The following is a 20794-nucleotide window of genomic DNA, read 5'->3' as shown; positions in this document are numbered from 1 at the left end:
GTGATGCAGCTCTACGGCTGGAGGCCCAGAAGAACAAAATGATTAAATTTTAGCTGAGAAGCACTCAACTTATGTTTCTCGGTGTGTTTCTCTGGAATAAGCTAAGGATAGATAGGAAAGGTGTACAACAGAAGCTGCCTGAATGATCATGCTTGGTACTGTCTGAACACATGCTGTTCTTACCTGACTGTACACAGCACATCCAGGGCCTACAACCCACGTCTCAGTAGGTGTGTGTCTGACCCTCAGTTTCCAGTTTTTACTCCTTTATGATTCTGGAAGCCGACTCATCTGTTCAGACAGTTTTCCCAACCTGGGCCCTTTGCCAGGCCTTCTTGCCACTATTTAGGAAAGAGAATAAATAGCCTAAGGGTTAAGAGCTTGGATGTCAGAATCAGTTATGCTTGGCTTTCACGACCCATGTGAATATTAGTAAGTTGCTCGTCTCTCTCGGCGATTCCATCTATAAAATGGAGATAAAATAATCTCAGACCCATTTGGCAAAGGAACTTAATAATGTTCAGAAAGCCTCCTATACAGCATCAGTTGTTGTAAGATTTGCTGTCATTAATATAAATTCCCACAGTTTAAAGGGGCAAAGCCACACTTTTTGTTATAGATTCTTGCTATAAGGTGCTATGTTGTTCCCTACAGACTCCACAGTCAGCCTTTGTTTAAAAACTAAAGATGTGCGTCTGACACGTGGTAGCTACGTGGAGACTGAATCAGGAGCAATTGACCGAAGAGTACCCATATAATGCTTTCTTCTCAACTCGGTGGAGTTTTTTCACCTCTTATTTTGCTTGTTTTATCTTTAATTCAGACAAAAAGAAATAAAAATTTTCTATTCAACTTTTCCTTAACAAGAGAATTCTCGTGTGTGTGTGTGTGTGAAATTCGCTCAGTTGTGTCTGACTGTTAGTGACCCCATGGACTATAGAGTCCAAGAATACTGGAGTGGGTAGCCTTTCCCTTCTCCAGGGGATCTTCCCAACCCAGGGATCAAACCCAGGTCTCCCACATTGCAGGTGGATTCTTTGCCAGCTGAGCCACAAGGGAAGCGCCAGGTAATAATGTAGAATCGACACAACATTGCAAATCAACTAAACTCTAATAGAAATTTTAAAAAATAATGTTGACTCAATCACCCATTTGTTTCTTCACTCGTTTTTTTCATTCATTCCTTTGACACCTAGTCACTCAGTGCTATAGGCAGGATTCCTAGTCCCCATGGACTTTTCCTCCATGGGGGGCAGGGGTGGGGGTGAGTGGTATTTAGTCAGGGAGCAGGCCCTTACAGGGTAATGTGATGAAAAGCTCAGAGGCTAAGAAATTACTTAGGCAATCTACCTTGCTCAAATGTAGAAGAACCAGGTGACTTCTTGGAGGAAGTGGTTGTCTAATGGGAGAACTAAGTAATGAGCAAAATTTTTCCAGTCAGGGAACAGCACATGTTAAAGTTTAGAAGCAAGAAGAACCCAGCTGCTCCACCAGATCAGAGTCTAATGACTAAAATACAGAATTTCAGGGAAGTAGAAGAAAACAGGCCTGGAAAATAAAGCAAAGGCCAAATTATCTCTTTCTTTCTTTTTTTAATTAAAAAAATTTTTTTATCATAGTTGATTTATAATGTTGTTAGTTTCAAATGTACAGCAAGTTGATTCCATTTTATATGTATATATATCCTTTTTCATTTTTCAGTCTCTTTCTTAAATTTTAAAATGTATCCTGCACACAAAGATTAGAGGTAATTCTGTATAGTCCCACTATGGAATGAAGACCACAGACTTGTACAAATGGAGAAAATCAAGCTGCTGGAAGATAGTTTTTACAATACAGAATTCTCATAAGTTTCCTAATTTTCTCTGAGTTGTCATGAACTTGAAGAACATCAGATCTGCTCAAACATGCACTACAAATCCTGCTCCTTGATTCTCTTCCTTCACTAAGCCAAATATTGGGACTTATAGCCAACATATCCATTTCTATCTTTTTCAGAAATCTTAACCTATATGTCTGGTGCTATTGCATTCCTCTTTATAGGCAATATTTTGATGTGTTACTTTTTAATTGAGGTATAGTTGAGGTACAACATTACATTAACAAATGTAAAAGTTTCAGGTGTACAACATAGTGGTTCACAGTTTTTAAAGGTTATATTCCATTTAGAGTTATTATAAAGTATTGACTTTATTTCCTGTATGGTGCTATGTATCCTTACAGCTTGTTTGTTTTATACATAACAGTGCCTCCTCCTCCCCCTCCCCACTGGTTGCCACTAGTTTCTTCTCTATATCCATGAGTCTGTTTCTTTTGTGTCATAGTCACTAGTTTGTTTTATTTTTTTAGAGTCCACATATAAGTGATATCTCACAGTATTTGTCTTTCTCTGTTTGACATATTTCCCTTGGCATAATACCTTCAAGTCCATTTATGTTGTTTCAAATGGCAAAATGTCATTTTTTCTCTTTTTTCGGCAAAAAAACTGTATTTGTGACTAAAATAAAAATTACAGATGCATGTTTATAAAACCTTGTTATAATGTTACCATTAGAAATTATTAGCTGAAAATTAATCAAAAATTCAGATTGAAAACAGTTTACATTTTAAAATAGCTCGTGTGGAATTCTACTTAAGTAGCATCTATTCCCTGGAGAAGGCAATGGCACCCCACTCCAGTACTCTTGCCTGGAAAATCCCATGGATGGGGGAGCCTGGTGGGCTGCAGTCCATGGGGTCGCTAAGAGTCAGACATGACTGAGCGACTTCACTTTCACTTTTTACTTTCATGCATTGGAGGAGGAAATGGCAACCCACTCCAGTGTTCTTGCCTGGAGAATCCCAGGGATGGGGAAGCCTGGTGGGCTGCAGTCCATGGGGTCGCACAGAGTCGGACACGACTGAAGTGACTTAGCAGCAGCAGCAGCAGCATCTATCTCCAACCACTACCTCTGGATTTTCTTTCCCCAAAGGGCAACAAAGTGGTGATTGAGGACATTTAGCAAGAGTCTTATGTGCTTTACTCCAAATTCAAGGTTTAAGTTGAACTTGTGATGTGAGCTGCATTATCCTATAGCAGACCAACTATATTCTATAGTTAAAAATTCATTCAATCAAATAGACTGCATGCTAAATTTTTAAAATAAAGTTTGATAATAAAAATGGCATCCTTTTTATGATTAAGTAGTATTCCACTGTAGGTGTATGTGAAAGTCAAAGTTGCTCAGTCATGTCCAACTCTTTGCGACTGTCTGCAGCCCTCCAGGCTCCTCTGTCCACTGAATTCTCCAGGGAAGAATACTGGAGTAGGTTGCCATTCCCTTCTCTGGAGATCTTCTGGACCCAGGGATCAAACCAACTCTCTTGCACTGCAGGCAGACTCTTTACCTACATATGTGTGTATGTATGTATGTGCGTATATGTATATGCCACATTTCTTTATCCAATCATCTATTGATGGGCACTTAGGTTGCTTTTATATCTTGACAATTGTAAATAATGTTGCTATGAACATTGATGTGCACATATCTTTTCAAATGAGCATTTTCATTTTTTTTTTCCAGGTATACACCCAGGAGTAGAATCGCTGGGTCATAAGATAGTTCAGTTTTTCATTTTTGTGCAACCTCCGCAGTTTTTCACAGTGACTGCACCAATTTACATTACCACCAACAGTGTCGTAGAGTTCCCTTTTTTTCTGTATCCTCACTAACATTCCTTATTTGTGGTCTTTTTGATGATAGCTATTCTGACAGGTATGAAGTGATATTTCATTGTGGTTTTAATTTGCATTTCTGTGGTAATTAATGATCTTAAGGATCTTTTTGTGTGCCTGTTGGCCATCTGTATGTCTTCTTTGTAAAATGTATATTCAGGTTTTCTGCCCTTTTTTTAGTTTTTTTTTTTCCCCTTTGATGTTGAGTTGTAGGAGCTGTTTCTATATTTTGTACATTAATCCCTTATCGGTCTTAGCATTTGCAAATATTTTCTCCTATTCATTAGGCGGTCTTTTTGTCTTGTAGATGGTTTCTATAGACAATATTTTAACAGATAAATTAGGTAAAGTTATCTACTCATGAGAAGACAAAAACTTGCAACTCTAACTGTAATCAAAGTTAACTGGTTTAAAGTCTTCTAGAATCCTCTACAAAATACTTGCTTGAGAATATTTGTATAAGATAAGGGGAGACGATTATTACTGAATCATTAACTCTTTCAAAATAATTTGTATTTCGCTCTTTCCATGATTGTTTATGCTGCTCCCTCTGATAAGAATGCCAGCTACCAGCTTCATCCTTCCATGTCCATGTTAGCTTCCTTTGACCGTTTAAATTTTTTTCAAGAAGAGCAATTTATTGATATCTTTCCATTCATTATGATTATTATTTTTTATTTGTTATTTTTTAAAACAGTTTTACTACATTTAGTAGACATAAACGTGCCTTAGACTTCTCTTAGTTCACTATAGCACTTAATTGAGCACATTTTGTTTAATCAGTAATGACAAAATATTTAGACAGAAGTATCATGAAAGAATTTCAGTTTCATAAATCAATAATCTAATCTTTCCCAACTTTGACAAGGAAAAAACATTGAGTCAAATATGCTTCCTTAGTTACTGGTTGCTGCTGAGTAGTTAACCTACAGGAGTTTCTAAAGATCAGACTGTTAAATGGACTCTTTCTGTCCATTCTTGGCCAGAAATGTCCCGTTATTCTACAAGGAAATGCTTAGTATCTTTTTGGAAAGCTCTGTAGGAAGTGAAACTATCCAAAAGGAAAATGTTAGCACATATCTCTGACCTCTGCTTCTGTATTCCAGCTATAAACACAATGCACATAAGGAGAGACCCACAGTATACTCACTCTGTATTTTTGCTGAGCATTCCCTTATATAGACAGTAAAACATAAAGCCACTTAGATAACTTATGCTCCCTAAATAACATATGAAAGTGCTCAGGGCATGGAAGACACTCAACAAATGTTAGTTCTTGCTTTAGGTTTTAATATTATTTCATTCTTTAGAGCTATACTGAGCAATATGGTAGCCACGCAATGGCAACCCACTCCAGTACTCTTGCCTGGAAAACCCATGGATGGAGGAGCCTGGAAGGCTGCAGTCCATGGGGTCGCTGAGGGTCGGACACGACTGAGCGACTTCACCTTTACTTTTCACTTTCATGCATTGGAGAAGGAAATGGCAACCCACTCCAGTGTTCTTGCCTGGAGAATCCCAGGGATGGGGAAGCCTGGTGGGCTGCCGTCTATGGGGTCGCACAGAATTGGACGCGACTGAAGCGACTTAGCAGCAGCAGCAGCCACCTGTGGCTACTGAGCACTTGATATGTTACTTGATTGTGCTTAAAATATAAAATACACATTGAATTTCAAGCACTTAGTATGGAAAAAGAATGTTAAATAGCTCAGTAATTTTAATATTGATAGCAAGTTAGTATGGATATACTGAGTTAAATAAAATATATTATTTAAATAAGTTAATTTCATCTGTTGCTTTTTTCTTGGTTTTCTTGATGCAGCCACTAGAAAACTTAAGATTACATATGTGCCTCACATTTGTGACTTGCATTATATTTCCATTGGACAGAAATGCTTTAGAGAGACCTCCCAGGTATTGTGGCAAGACAGTGGCACTGCAGATGTTCATCAATTTCTTCATCAGCTAAGAAGAAAAGAAAAAGAACAAGTTATAGCTGAGCAAATAGAAACTGTCTACTTATTAAACTGAAATTTAATGTGGATTTTTTACTGTTTTGTGGTCAGCTTTACCTTTAAGAAACTATAGCTAACATTTAATGTCTAATGGAAAATAAAATCCCTATTTCTAGGTTACTGGTTGGTTCACCATGGAGTGGCTTTCCTAAGAACCGAATGGGAGATGTATATAAATGTCCTGTTGATCTATCCACCACTACATGTGAAAAATTGAATTTGCAAAGTAAGTTATAATTAGCAATGTGGTTTTTTTTTTGAATACATATCAAAATCTTGTTATATACTCAGTTGAAAAAAGACAACAAAACCAGTCAGAGTTTTGCCTTTAAGAAATATATGCAGCTTTTGTTGCCTTTATCTCTGTAGTCACATGGGGTCCAACTGTATCCAAATTTCCAACACAGTTTGATGACCTAATTAAGTAAGATGTGTGGGAAGCATGCTGCCTCCTGGACCATCTGGCCCAGTCTGTGGACCAGTTTCCACCAACATTTAGGATGATTTTGATGATTGCTAACAGAAATCTGAGACTATTCATTCTTCTCTCCCTCCCCAAAATAAACCATTCAGTATAGAAACATCAGCACTAGGGATAATTTGGGGGGTGCTGAGGAACACTCTGTGTTTCTGATCACGTGAAAATGATCTTGTTCTACTAAAAAAAAAATCACTATTTGGAATTATTTATAATTGTTGGAATTGCTGGGTTTTAATTATCCACAAAAGCAGACCTCTATTTCCAGAAGTTAAGTAGTGAAGGAGAATTGGCAAAATAGTTTGATAAGATAGCAAGCAGGTTTAAGAAACAATTTTTCTAATAAAAAGGAGATGATCCTGTAAGTAGAAACATCTACTTCTGCTTTACTCACCACATCAAAGCCTTTGTGTGGATCACAACAAACTGTGGAAAATTCTTCAAGAGACAAGAATACCAGACCACCTTCCCTACCTCCTGAGAAATCTGTATGCAGGTCAAGAAGCAACAGTTAGAATTGGACATGGAACAACAGACTGGCTCCAAATCGGGAAAGGAGTATATCAAGGCTGTATATTGTCACCCTGCTTATTGAACTTATATGCAGAGTATATTATGCAAAATGCCAGGCTGGATGAAGCACAAGCTGGAATCAAGATTGCTGGGAGAAATATCAATAACCTCAGATAGGCAGATGACACCACCCTTATGGCAAAAAGTGAAGAGGAACTAAAGAGCCTCTTGACTGAAAATGAAAGGGAGTGAAAAAGTTGGCTTAAAACTCAACATTCAGAAAACTAAGATCATGGCATCCAGTTCCATCTCTTCATGGCAAATAGATGGGGAAACAATGGAAACAGTGACAGACTTTATTTTTTGAGTGCCAAAATCACTGCAGATGACAACTGCAGCCATGAAATTAAAAGATGCTTGCTCCTTGGAAGAAAAGCTATGGCCAACTTAGCATATTAAAAAACAGAGACATTCCTTTGCCAGCAAAGGGCCATCTAGTCAGAGCTATGGTTTTTCCAGTGGTCATGTACGGATGTGAGAGCTGCACTATAAAGAAAGCTGAGCGCCACAGAATTGATGCTTTTGAACTGTGGTGTTGGAAAAGACTCTTGAGAGTCCCTTGGACTGCAAGGAGATAAAAACAGTCAATCCTAAAGGAAATTAGTCCTGAATATTCATTGGAAGGATTGATGCTTAAGCTGAAACTGCAATATTTGGCCACCTGATGTGAAGAACTGACTCACTGGAAAAGACCCTGATGCTGAGAAAGATTGAAGGCAGGAGGAGAAGGGGACAGCAGAGGATGAGATGGTTGGATGGCATCACCGACACTATGGACATGAGTTCGAGCAAGCTTCAGGAGTTAGTGATGGATAGGAAAGCCTGGGGGGCTGCAGTCCATGGGGTCACAAAGAATTGGACACGACTGAGCAACTGAACTGACTGATCATATTTATAAGGAGAGAGGAAGGAGGCAATAAAAGGGAGTGACGACCAATCAAGAATGAAGTTAACTGGATGAAATTAATGTCTCTGGTACCTGGGAAAATGAGTCTTATGAAGAATGCTCCCTTCTCTGAAACACAGAGGAAAAAGACAAGTCAGAATTCTAAAAGGACTGTTAGGTAAAGATGAATGAAGTTGAGATTACCCTTTGAGTGTGATTATCTTGTTTGCACTAGAGAGTGATGGAATCTGGGTTGAATTTAGAGGCTTGAGAAGAAGGGTGACGTTTTAAAATGGGCATCCTGGGAAATAGGGGATAGACTGTATAATAAAACTTTTGAGCTCTCATCCCTAAATATATATATATATTTATTTATCTTTAGAAATTTTATGCATATGTATATAAATGAGCAGATAATTAGGATTAGGGCTTCCCAGGTGGTACACTGGTAAAGAATGTTTGATCCCTGAGTGGGGAAGATTCCCTGGAATGAGAAATGGCAACCCACTCCAGTATTTTTGCCTGGAATTTCACCGTCAGAGTAGCCTGGCAGGCTACTATCCATGGGGTCACAAAGAATCAGACATAACTAAATGACTGAGGAACACAGTTTAGGATAAATGATGTATATATACATTTACAGAAATAGTGCAATTTTATATATATGTATACGTGTGTATATATATGTGTGTATATATATGTGCACACATACCCTGGCAGAGATTAGAGGATAATGAAAAACTAATATGTGAGGTATACAGGTTTGTGTACATGTATGTTTATATATACACACATATGTACCTTGGCAGAGATTAGAGGATAATGAAAAACATGATATTATTGAAAAAAATTTCAGTGTTCAGTAGGTCAAGAATGGATACAGCAAATGATTGCCTGAGCTGAATGGGAGAGAGAAGGGTGGAGAGATTTATCTATTATTCTACATGTTAGTGTCATGATGGCCTTCTAAAGTTCACTTACTGTCGCTTTGGGCCAGGTTCGACCATGTGGCATTCTTTGATAACACTTTAAGAATGTTTTTTTCTGATCCAGAATAAAGCATTAGATGGAGTCGTCATGACCTTTGCAAACCCCACCCCCGAGGACCATATTCTGTAGCCTCACTCATATAAGTAGGCAGCCAGATCAAGGAAACATCTCGTTTCCATACACTTGATTACACATTATGAGCACTAAACTCAGTGCTACATATAAACCTGAGTGTACATTGAAAAAAAAAGTCTTTAAATGATAATTTAACCAGTTTTAAAAATCTTTTCCCCTTTGAAAGCTTCCACGAGCATTTCCAATGTTACTGAGATGAAAACCAACATGAGCCTTGGCTTGACAGTGACAAGGAACTTGGGAACAGGAGGATTTCTTGTGAGTGTTTACTTTTCAAATTCTCATTCCTCTCAAGTATGAAGTCAGTGTCTTCTGACCATCCCTCCTAGCAAACCAAATCTTGAGGTTTAAACGTTCGAACTTGAATTTTGGATAAGTTATGCTAGAGGAGAGCCAACGTGAAAGAACAATGTGTTGATATGTAAGCATCTTAGGATATTTAGCAAAAATGTTGCCACAGAATGTTTTGGGGAAAGGAGGCAGAAGGAACAACGATTCTTTGCCCTTGAAAAATGTGTTTTGTATTTGTTGATAACAACAGAATTCTAGCTCTCATTTCCCCTTCCTGTAGAAACATTCTGGATAGATACAGCTAGTTCAGAAAGTAGGTTTCAAAGCTACAAAGTCCTTTTGTTTTTAATAATTTCTGATAATCATTGACTACTCTGATATTATTTAAAGCAATGATCTGGACTCATTTCATGTTAGCATTTACTCTCATTTAGTTTCTAGAATACTGTGTAAAGACCACCACAAATCAGAGTAGAAGAGAATGCTGTATTTAACAAGTGGTCTGGGGACAATTAATTGGTGAATATCTTGCATATCCAAATATACTTCCAAGTGAACTAAAGAGTTCATCTAAAAAACTAGAAGAAAATGGAAGTTTTCTGAGAGAATTTCTGACCTTGGAACTAACAGAAAAAAATAATATAAAAAATTGTTAAAAGACACGACTATGTTAAAAAAAAAAAAAAGAAAAAGAAAATCATCACACACCCAAAGATAAAAGAAAGACAAAAAGAGTTTAAAAGCAAACAAACACCCAACCTCATTTGACATTTCTACCAGCCCATGTAGGTGTAACCTAGTTGTATATCTCTGTTAAAATCATCTTAGAAAGCTTAATTATGACATGTTGCATTGACATGCTAACTTAAAAGCCTGTGTATACAGATTTCTCTAAAAATGTGATCAATATTGAAAAATATGATTCTGTTTTTACTGAGAGAGATTAGATTTTGGTACCACCTAGTGAATTAGGTGTTGCTTACAATATATGTTGGATCAATGCGTACATGAGTATTTCAATGAATCTTCCTGGTTTATAATCTTCTGAAGTCTTTATCATAGGGTTGTTTTATCTTTCTTGTTTCCTTTTTTAAAGTTGAATAAATTTAAAAAGAAAATATATTGAGGTATAGGGATTACAGAATATGCTTCAAAGTTTTTAATCTGTAACTTCAGATTTTTAATCTGTAACTTTATCAATTTTTACATACGTGTAAAACCTTTTATAAACCTTATATATATAAAATGTTGAAGAGAATTTGAGGTTAATTTAATAGTCAATGTAGCAAGTAGAAGGAAAGAGGTAAAGAGGAAAAAAAGAAATGGAAAGGAAAAAAGCTAAGGTTTCCTTTCCATACCTAGAAGGTCAAAATCTTAAGATACTCTTAAGAATACTGTGGAAAAGACTGACAATCATCACATTTTTTGAACCTTCTTAAGTTCTGGGCTTAAAGCTGGAATGCTGTTCTGGCATTAACAATTGGCATATTCTAATTTCAACTCCTTAATGTTGTTTTCCATTGCTTTTACAACCAGAAAATATTTTTGAATACTTCATGAGTTAGTTTTTCAGGGTGATTAAGCTAAACCAATTTGGGGGTGCGGATGTAGGAAATCAGTAATTGGTATCTCATTTGGTAAACATACCCAAGGCATCAATTGTGATTCTCCCCTAATTGGCAAAATGAACCAGTTTTACAAGGGGAAAACTATGCCTTGCTCATTGAGCATGAAATATGACCACAGCTGCTTCTCCTTTGAGCTACCAACAATTAAACTGGGTCAAATAAGTTCCCTTTCATTCTTCCAATCACTTTTTGCAAGTCCACACTTTTCAGTTGTTTTAATAGTTGTTCCACAGCTTTACATAAGGTTAAACTTTGTAGATTTTTTTAAGATCATGACTAGACTTGTCTTCCCTATTTTTTCTCCTTCCACATCTAATGATTTGTATTTAACCTAATATTTCCTGCCTGCAATGCAGGAGACCAGGGTTTGATCACTTGGTTGGGAAGATCCCCTGGAGAAGGGCATGGCAACCCACTCCCATGTTCTTGCCTGGAGAATTCCATGGACAGAGGAGCCTGATGGGTTATAGTCCAAAGAGTCAGACATGACTGAGCAACTAACACACAGACACTTGATATTCCCCACGTGATTTAATCAGGAGTTCTTGCTGTTCAAGGGCTATTGAAAGGGAGAGCTTTGGGACTGGGTTAATGGTGATATTAATAACTGGAGTATGGTGTGCACAAGAAGACAAGCGCTAGCTTGGATGACTGAAGGTTCTAGGGAGTGGATAGAGGCAGCTCTGAAGTCCTCAAAGAAATGCTTTGATAACTGCAGAGTTAGAAACCGCCAGTTCATGAGCCTACTAGTTCCTTTGTATTTGTTTAGCATGTAGAGTGTTTCAAGGGTTTTTTTTTTTTTAATTATAAATTTTCATACAAAGTTTTTGCTTTGATTCTCCTTGAGAATTTGAGAGGTTCAGCCACACAGGGCCTGTTTCACAGCAGCCGGTGGGCAGGAGCCACAGTGGTCTGCCGTGCACAGCAGGTGTGGGCTCTTCACTCACAGTGGTATCTACACCTGGCCCAAGCTCTCTGCCAAGCTGCCTGCCCTGCCTATGGGGACACAGGGTTTATGATTTGTCCTGAATAGTGAAAATGGAAGGGACAGGAGGAGACATATGTTCAAGGAATAATAATGCTAATGAGGCTGGCTAACAATGACATTTCACTTGCTTTTACCCAGTACTGTTCTAAGTGTTTCATAGACATAGACTCATTTTGTCTTCACAACAGCCTTAAGTTAGGAGGTCTGATCATCCTCATTTTATAGATGAGTCAGGTGAGACCCAGGTAACTGAGAGACAAAAAATGATCTTGGCCCCTTTTTTTCTCCTGGTTGTTCTCTGAAAGGATGGTACCCCTTTTCTCTGATTTGGTGGGTCACCTGATGGGCTCGGAGAAGGCAATGGCACCCCACTCCAGTACTCTTGCCTGGAAAATCCCATGGATGGAGAAGGCTGATAGGCTGCGGTCCATGGGGTCTCGAAGAGTCGGACATGACTGAGCAACTTCACTTTCACTTTTCACTTTCATACACTGGAGAAGGAAACAGCAACCCACTCCAGTGTTCTTGCCTAGAGAATCCCAGGGACGGGGGAGCCTGGTGGGCTGCCATCTATGGGGTCGCACAGAGTCGGACACAACTGAAGCAACTTAGCAGCAGCAGCAGCTGATGGGCTCCTCCCTACACTGACAGTCCCAGTGTCCCTGTCCCTGAGACGCCTGCCACTGGGCACAGCACATCTGCCACCCTCTCCTTCCCCTCTGTGGGCTCCAGTGCACTTTCTCTCAAAGGCATTGTTGACTTGTTAGTTTCAAGAGTTGGTGATTCCTAGTGTCTTAGAAGGGAAATGATTCCTAAGCTTCACAAATGGCAAGGTGGAAGGTTAACATTTTCTCTGTGTTTTGTTATTGTTCTCATTTTTTTAAGACCTGTGGTCCCCTGTGGGCACAGCAGTGCGGAAGTCAGTATTACACAACCGGGGTTTGCTCTGATGTCAGTTCCGATTTTCAGTTGCGGACCAGCTTTGCGCCTGCAGTTCAGAGTAAGTTATGAATGTGCCAAGCAATGCCTTACTTTAAAAGACAGGAAAAATTGTATCAGCAAGTGCCATTCTCTTTTACTCTGTCTCATTTTCATGTGGATGTGACTTTTGTCTTACCTATGGAAATATGTTTCTTTTGTCATTTCCTATGTAGCCTGCCCTTCCTTCATAGATGTTGTGGTTGTATGTGATGAATCAAACAGTATTTACCCCTGGGATGCAGTAAAGAACTTTTTGGAAAAATTTGTACAAGGCCTAGATATAGGCCCCACAAAGACACAGGTATGGACATTCTTTATATAGACCCTAACCCACAGCTTTCTTTCTGAGAAAATATTACTAGAGATGAAGTCTTCATCTTTGCATTTGTCCAATCCCCATATTAAAGGCATTTAATGGTAATCTTGAAAGTTAATTGAAATTTGTGCTACGTTGAGTTATTCTATTGTAACTTTGCCTAATGCTGGTCTTTTAAGCATGGGTTCCTATTTCTGACACAGGCATTGGATATGTGATATAGCATCTTAATTATGTTTCATTGCTAAGTTTATCTTACATTAATTCATGCACTAATCAATACATTTTAAAATCCATTATGTATTTTTTTTACAAACACTTGGACTAATAATGATAACTTTCTCTTTTTACTGGTGAAAAAATTATTTTTGAATTCTAGGATTTTTATAAATAAGTTCATAGCATATATCTGCCATAGCTCAGTTGGCAAAGAATCTGCCTGCAACACAGGAGACCCCCATTCAATTCCTGGGATGGGAAGTTCCTCTGGAGAAGGGAAAGGCTACCCACTCCAATATTCTTGAGCTTCCCTTGTGGTTCAGCTGGTAAAGAGTCTGCCTGCAATGTGGGAGATCTGGGTTCAGTCCCCGGGTTGGGAAGCTCCCCTGGAGAAAGGAAAGGCTACCCACTCCAGTATTCTGGCCTAGAGAATTCCATGGACTCTGTAGTTTTGTGTAACTTTATGTTTTAAAGAGTCTTTGGTTTTCTTCCTTCCTGTGGTAGGCAACCAAAATTAAGGTGCAGAAAGGTCCTGCTTTTATAACACTGAATAGCATTTTTAAAGTTTTGGGTTTTTTCTTTCTTTCTTGTTGCCGCTGCCATTTTCTGGGTCATCCTGGCTGTAGGAAAGCATTGAACCGATATCAACAGGAAGCAGTTCACAGAGTTTTCAGTCCCTGTGTTGCATCTGATGCTCCAGGGCCCGACGGATATTGGAACACTTTTCCCTAAATGCTTTGCCGTTCTCTATATTGAAATCTGTCTTTCTGCATCTCTATACAGTATTGTAAAATACCATTGCATGTTTTCCCCATTAACATTGCTTTCCAATACCAAGAGGATATTAATATCCGTCAAAACTTTGAAGGTTTCACTGTGGGGTTTCACTGAAAATTCTGTTAAATAAGACTAAGTTTTGTACTGGTTTCTAGAGAACATCACTGTTAAAGCCCCTCATAAGAGAAGTTTTCATCTGTATCTGTTTATTTTCTGTCTCTAAATGAATTACCCCTGTAACGTGACTTACTGTGTTCAATAGTTTCCATGTGGAATTTCTGACCTTCCTCTTCTGTCTTGCAACCCCAGTGCCTCTCCTTCGTCTCTAAAGGTGGTTTTACTCAGCATCTCCTTCCAACCTAAATGTGACCTTTCTGTAAGCCCTAATCTACCGCATCTTCCCTTCCACCTCCCTCCCTCACACACAGAAGTTGTGGGCTGCGTCAGGGGGTCACCACTCTCTTCCTCTCAGCTTAGATTTTGAGATTCTTAGAGTTATTCTTGGTCCTTTCCTCTCTCTCAAGTCTTACATCTTAACTTGAAGAGAGGAGTTCAACAGTATCATGTGTTTTTGTTTTGTTTTGTTTTGTTTTTTTGTCGTTTTCCCAGGCCTTGCTGGCAAAAGCAGCTGATTGATCTCAGAAATCCAGGCCTTGCCCTACCCACCTTCCTTACACACTGGCCTCTAGTTCAGCTATTCTTTTACCACTGATTTTCTTATAACCACTTCCCATTCTGGAAACCCCAAATCCTAGGCATAGGGAGTGATCTCAGTGCTGAGTACAAGGACATTAACTAAAGTGTTTGACCTCCTTGATCTAAAGGATTAGGGTATATGCTCAAACGTCTTGTTCCGAAGTTGTCCTACCCCTCTCGGCTCTCCCAAATAAGCCTCTCCAGTGGCATTTCCCCTGAAGACCAGAAGTGTCCTGTCCCAAGCACACATATAGCAGCTTCCTTTCTAACGTCTGTGATGAGAAGAAATCCGGCACAGTGAAAACATTTATACTGACTGCATTGATTAGCAGTCACTTTTCCTAGTATTCAACTATACTTCCTTGTTTATTAGATAATTATCCTCACTTGATATATTATGTTCCATTCATGATTGCTTGTAATGGTTAACATGTATATATCCTTTTGTAACTAGAAAATCTATTTAAGTCTTCCTGTTATGAACTTTATTCTACTATTCATCCATATGGCAGTGCTTTAAAAGCTGCAGCTATTATTCTTGAGAACCATATGGCACATAAATGGTACATTATCATGCTTGTCAATAAGTCCCACTGCTGTATACTGATGGCCTCTGACAGGGAAGTTATCCTATTGGAAGAAAAATAACTATTCTTAAGAAAAAATTTGGAAATGATTCCCTTAAGCTATCAGCCCATGTATAAATGCACTTCTGATTATATTGGTTACATAGGAATGATTTATAACAAAGACAAGCCTGTAATAAACTTCTTTTCTCTTTAAGATGGGGTTAATTCAATATGCCAATAATCCAAGAGTTGTGTTTAATCTGAATACTTTTAAATCCAAAAATGAAATGATTAAAGCAACATCGCAGACATACCAATATGGTGGAGACCTTACAAATACCTTCAAAGCAATTCAGTATGCAAGGTAAGTTATGATGCTAATAGGTCAGTATGTTGATAAAATAGAAGTGCTCATAAGTAAGAAAAAACAAAGAAAAATATATCGTGCGTGCATGCTCAGTTGCTCAGTCCTGTCCAGCTCTTTGCAGCCCTGTGGACTGTAGCCTGCAAGGCTCCTCTGTCCGTGGGATTCTCCCGGCAAGAGTACTGGAGTGGGTTGCCATTTCCTCCTCCAGTGTTTCTTCCCAACCCAGGGATTGAACCCATGTCTCTTGCATTGGCAGGTGGATTCTTTACTACTGCACCACATGGGAAACCCAAATATGTGGTACCTATACTTAAATCAGAACTAGTAGAGTAGACAAGTCTGAACATTCTTTTACTTGAACACTTTGAGAAGGCAGAAGGGAATAAAATTTTTAAATCTTTGATTTCTGTGACTTTCATAAGATTTTTAAATATTTTATATGAAGTAAATAAAATGAAATTAAAAAACCTTGGGTTAAGTTGGACATGGAGCAATCTGCAATTATTTGTTACTATTTATTAAGACCACAAACAACTTGAGCTAGTGGGATACTTCAGCCAAGTTAAGAAGGGCTGTAGAATCTTAAGTGTTAATGACATAGGAGTCTGAATTGAAGGACTCATTCTGCTTACTACTATCTGGGGCAATTTCATAAATATATAACACTCTCCTAATTCTTAGCTCAGTGTCTGTATTTTCTTAGCACTGCTGACCTTCATCTTCACTCTGATTTGTTCAGATACCTTTACCAAAAAAGTGCTAAACATTCTCATGTTGTTTAAAAAATATAAATGAGAACAGTAAGTTCATCTTCCTTTAAACCTACTTTTTGCCCTTTTCCCTCTGGTTGTGCCTTCCTTCCACTGCCATAATTCCTTAAAAGAAGTATCTATGTTCCTTTCTTCATATCCTTGAAACAAATGGCTCTGCCACCAGGTAAATGTGGTTTTGCCTCAAGCTTCATCCTCTTTAGCTTCCCTTATCATTTGACAATAATGAGCATGCAATGTTATTTCTACCCCAGATGCCTTGACACCACACACTTCTAGAAAACCTGCCAACTTTTGTCAACGAGTTTGCCTCTTCATTGGCTTCTTTTCCTAGTTTTTCTTCACTAAACAGAGTCCTTCTTTCATAGCTCTTTTTTTCTTAGGTGTTGTATTCACTCTCTTGGTTACATGAGCCATCAGCCCTGCCTGGCTTACCCCACGGCTATGTCATCAGCCCTGACCTGTCTCTTAGAATTCACACTAGTGTCCAGCTGATGGCGAGTATCTTTATTTGGAGTGTTGGCTCACTTGTCAAACTGAGTCCATCCTAAACTGGCCCTGTGCTTTTCCCTTCCCTTCCTCGTGACTCTGCCATTTTGATTCATTGTCCATCTTTCCTCCTCGTTATTCAGACTGTAAACTTAATGGTTTATTTTATTCTTTCTGCTCCTCTTTAGGTCACATAATCTGGCCGGTCACCACATCCTGTCTTTTCTATTTCTGAATTTCCTATAATATCCATCCTTTCTTTTTTCAGTATATTCTATGTTCTAGTTGCTGCTTCTGTCAACTGCTGACTCTCCCTATCTGTCTCAAGAGTAGATTTCCTACAAGAGAAGATATGATTGGTTTGGTTTGCTTTGGAGCCAAGCCATCTCATCGGCTGCTGGCCAGTAGCTATTATGCGAAGCACCCTTCCTGGTTCAGTAAAGCAGGCTGAGGGGAGGACTACGATGACGTAGAAAAATGGCCTCCTAGGAGTTAGAAACAGTAAAGAGCCTTTATTTTTAGAAGGGAATGTGGGTGTGGCATTTTCCCTGGAAAGAGCCTAGGGGCCTGGCAAGCTTCCTTCTTAGGGAGAATAGGCACTTTCTGAGAAAATGGGACTCATATGGCTTTTATGATCTTTTCACAACTTTGTTTTTCTCCCTGTCATCCCTCTCTCACCATTATTTTCCAAGCTAACAGGAGTCTTTCCATTGTGAGGAGAACCACCTTTTTACTCATTCATTCCAGAATTTAATTACATCAAATTCTTTTTCTCTTTCTTCTTCTTTCTCTCTCTTGATCTGTTTCTTTACAACATCAAGTAGAATTCTGATACTCCTTCAGTGAATGTTTCCATTTTCTGTTGATCTTATTTGATTTGGTGCCTAAAGTTACAATTTACTGTTCCAAGCCATGCAGATAATCATGGGCTTCCCAGGTGACGCTAGTGGTAAAGAACCCACCTGCCCATGCAGGAGATATAAGAGACCTGGGTTCAATCTTTGGGTCGGAAAGATCCTCTGGAGAAGGGAATGGCAACCCACTTCAGTATTCTTGCCTAGAGAATCCCATGGATAGAGGAGCCCCATGGACAGGCTACATTCCATAGGGTTGCAAAGAGTCGGACTTGGCCAAAGCAACTTAACACACACACACAGGTCATCAAGACTAAATGAGCCATAGTTTCTACTCTCAGCAAATTTATAATCAGACATGAGCTCTACTGTATGTCATAAAGAATATAATTCACTTTAAAAATTATTTGATGTGAGTATAAGAATTCAAATTTCTCTGGTTGAGAAATAGGAACTATTTTTCAATATTTCTGTATTCTGCTATATAGAACACAGAAAATCTTTAGGAAACAAAATGATATTCTCAGTTTTAAACATGTTGAATTAAAGAACTCTGTACACTTTCAGGTGAAAATATTCAATGCATTGAATACAAAAACTTGAAGATGGGAGGGATGAATGGAAGAAAATATAGATTTTAAATTGTCATCATGTAAGTGGCGGTGGTAAACCTATATGATGACACCAGAAAGAATGTGCAACAAGAGAATTCAATAGACAGGGAAAAAGTTGTTGGACACCTGGCTAACCAAAAGCTGAATCCCTCCTCGTTGAATCCAAACAAATTTCAGTTTCTAAGAAAATGAAACAACTGAAGGACTATGAGAAAACTTGGCTGATGAAAAATAAAAGTCTTAGAGATAAGGCCCTTTTAAAATGACATGTCAAGTATAAATAACACAGATACAAAAAGTAACAGACTTGATTATACAAAAATATAAAATTTCCACACAGTATCAATGTCACTAAAATTTTAAAAATGATTAATGAACTGAAAAAATTATTTACAACATATATGACAAAGGATAATTTTCTTTATTAGCAGAAATTTTACTGCTCAGGAAAATGATGAAAAACAAAAATGAGCAAATGTAAAGAAAAATCAAGAGTTCATGAAGAAAGAAATATAAATGGCTAATAAACATAAAAATACTCATCATTCTTCATAGTTAAAAAGTACATAATAAAACAACAATAATATATTATTTTTCACTTATAAGAGTATCCCAGATTAAAAAGTATTAATGGTCCTCATTGTTAAGGAAAGGAGATGGAGAAAAGTGCATTCTTGTATACTGATGGGAGTATAAATTGGAAGAAGTTTGAAGAACAATTTAGTACTATGTTTATCAAAATTTGAAAGGTGTAAATCCTTTGTCCAAATAATTTCAATGCCATAATTTTTACTACTGATGCATTTGAAAAAGTATGCCAAGATATATACTCAAGGACGTTCATTATAGCATTATTTGTAAAACCAAAAATGGCCTAAATGCATAATAATGGGGAGTTGGTTAAATAAACTATGGTTTCTCAAAACAATGAAATATTATGTAGCCATTAAAAAAGGAAAGTTCTAAACTAGTGATTACTAGTGGGGTGGTAGGGGTACAATATAAAGGTAGGGGCATGGGAGGCACAAATTATTGGGCATAAGACAGGCTCAAGGATGTAATAATACAAGGAGAATATAGTCAATATTTTATAATTGTAAATGGAAATTTACCTCTAAAATTATATAAAATGAGTATTTTTAAAATGAAAATTTAGAAACCAAATTAAACACAAAAAGGAGAGTTCTATATGTGCTGGTATGGAAAGATCTCCATCAAAATGAAAAACCACTGTATAAAATATATCCCCACATAAAAGTTTAAGGAGTAAATGTTGCATATATTTCTCTATATGCAACATTTTCTAGAAGGAAACAAACTGATAATAGTGATTACCTTTGAAATAGTGGCTTGATGTAAACTTTTTGTTTTATAGCTTTCCAAATGCTTTAGATTTCTTTTACCATGTATATTTATTACTTTTACTTTTTTCAGATTTTATTTTATTTATTTTTTTTACTTTACAATATTGTATTGGTTTTGCCATACATCAACATGAATCCGCCACAGGTGTACACGTGTTCCCAATCCTGAACCCCCCTCCCCCCTCCCTCCCCATACCATCTTTCTGGGTCATCCCAGTGCACCAGCCCCAAGCATCCTGTATCCTGCATCGAACCTAGACTGGAGATTCATTTCTTATATGGTATTATACATGTTTCAATGCCATTCTCCCAAATCAGCCCACCGTCTCCCTCTCCCACAGAGTCCAAAAGACTGTTCTATACATCTGTGTCTCTTTCGCTGTCTCACATACAGGGTTATCATTACCATCTTTCTAAATTCCATATATATGCATTAGTATACTGTATTGGTGTTTTTCTTTTTGGCTTACTTCACTCTGTATAATTGGCTCCAGTTTCATCCACCTCATTAGAACTGATTCAAATGTATTCTTTTTAATGGCTGAATAATACTCCATTGTATATATGTACCACAGCTTTCTTATCCATTCATCTGCTGATGGACATCTAGGTTGTTTCCATGTCCTGGCTATTATAAACAGTGCTGCGATGAACATTGGGGTGCACATGTCTCTTTCAATTCTGGTTTCCTTGGTGTGTATGCCCAGCAGTGGGATTGCTGGGTCATAAGTCCTTTATTTAGAGACTTCTGGTGGCTCAGAGGGTAAAGCGTCTGCCTACAATGTAGGAGACCTGGGGTCGATCCCTGGGTCAGGAAGATCCTCTGGAGAAGGAAATGGCAACCCACTCCAGTCCTTTATTTATTACTTAAAAAAAAAAAGCCATTTGTTATTAGAAAAACCCAGATCCAATGAGTAAAATTTATGACAAAATGAATTATCTTTGCTCTGTTGATGAGTTTAATTTTCTTAGCCAAGGATAATTCTAAGGATTCCTGATGTGAATACATATACCCACACACTATGAAAACCATGGGAGCTATATTTAATGCCAAGTGAGATTTACATTCTAAGGAAATG

The 20794-nt window shown here is 37.9% G+C and overlaps 1 protein-coding gene across 1 annotated transcript in view; it reads left to right on the top strand.

Moving 5' to 3' along the window:
• Positions 1 to 20794, top strand: part of ITGA2 (integrin subunit alpha 2) — a 109143-nt gene that overhangs the window by 42417 nt on the left and 45932 nt on the right. The window contains exons 3-7 of the mRNA XM_069556563.1: positions 5847 to 5956; positions 8959 to 9050; positions 12585 to 12699; positions 12854 to 12981; positions 15473 to 15621. Coding sequence (XP_069412664.1) covers positions 5847 to 5956; positions 8959 to 9050; positions 12585 to 12699; positions 12854 to 12981; positions 15473 to 15621 — 594 coding nt within the window. The remainder of the gene's footprint in view (positions 1 to 5846; positions 5957 to 8958; positions 9051 to 12584; positions 12700 to 12853; positions 12982 to 15472; positions 15622 to 20794) is intronic.

The sequence above is a fragment of the Ovis canadensis genome, chromosome 16, assembly GCF_042477335.2.
Source record: "Ovis canadensis isolate MfBH-ARS-UI-01 breed Bighorn chromosome 16, ARS-UI_OviCan_v2, whole genome shotgun sequence".
Taxonomy (NCBI): domain Eukaryota; kingdom Metazoa; phylum Chordata; class Mammalia; order Artiodactyla; family Bovidae; genus Ovis; species Ovis canadensis.
The sequence above is the reverse complement of the archived record's forward strand: the minus strand, read 5'-3'. Positions and strand labels throughout refer to the sequence as shown.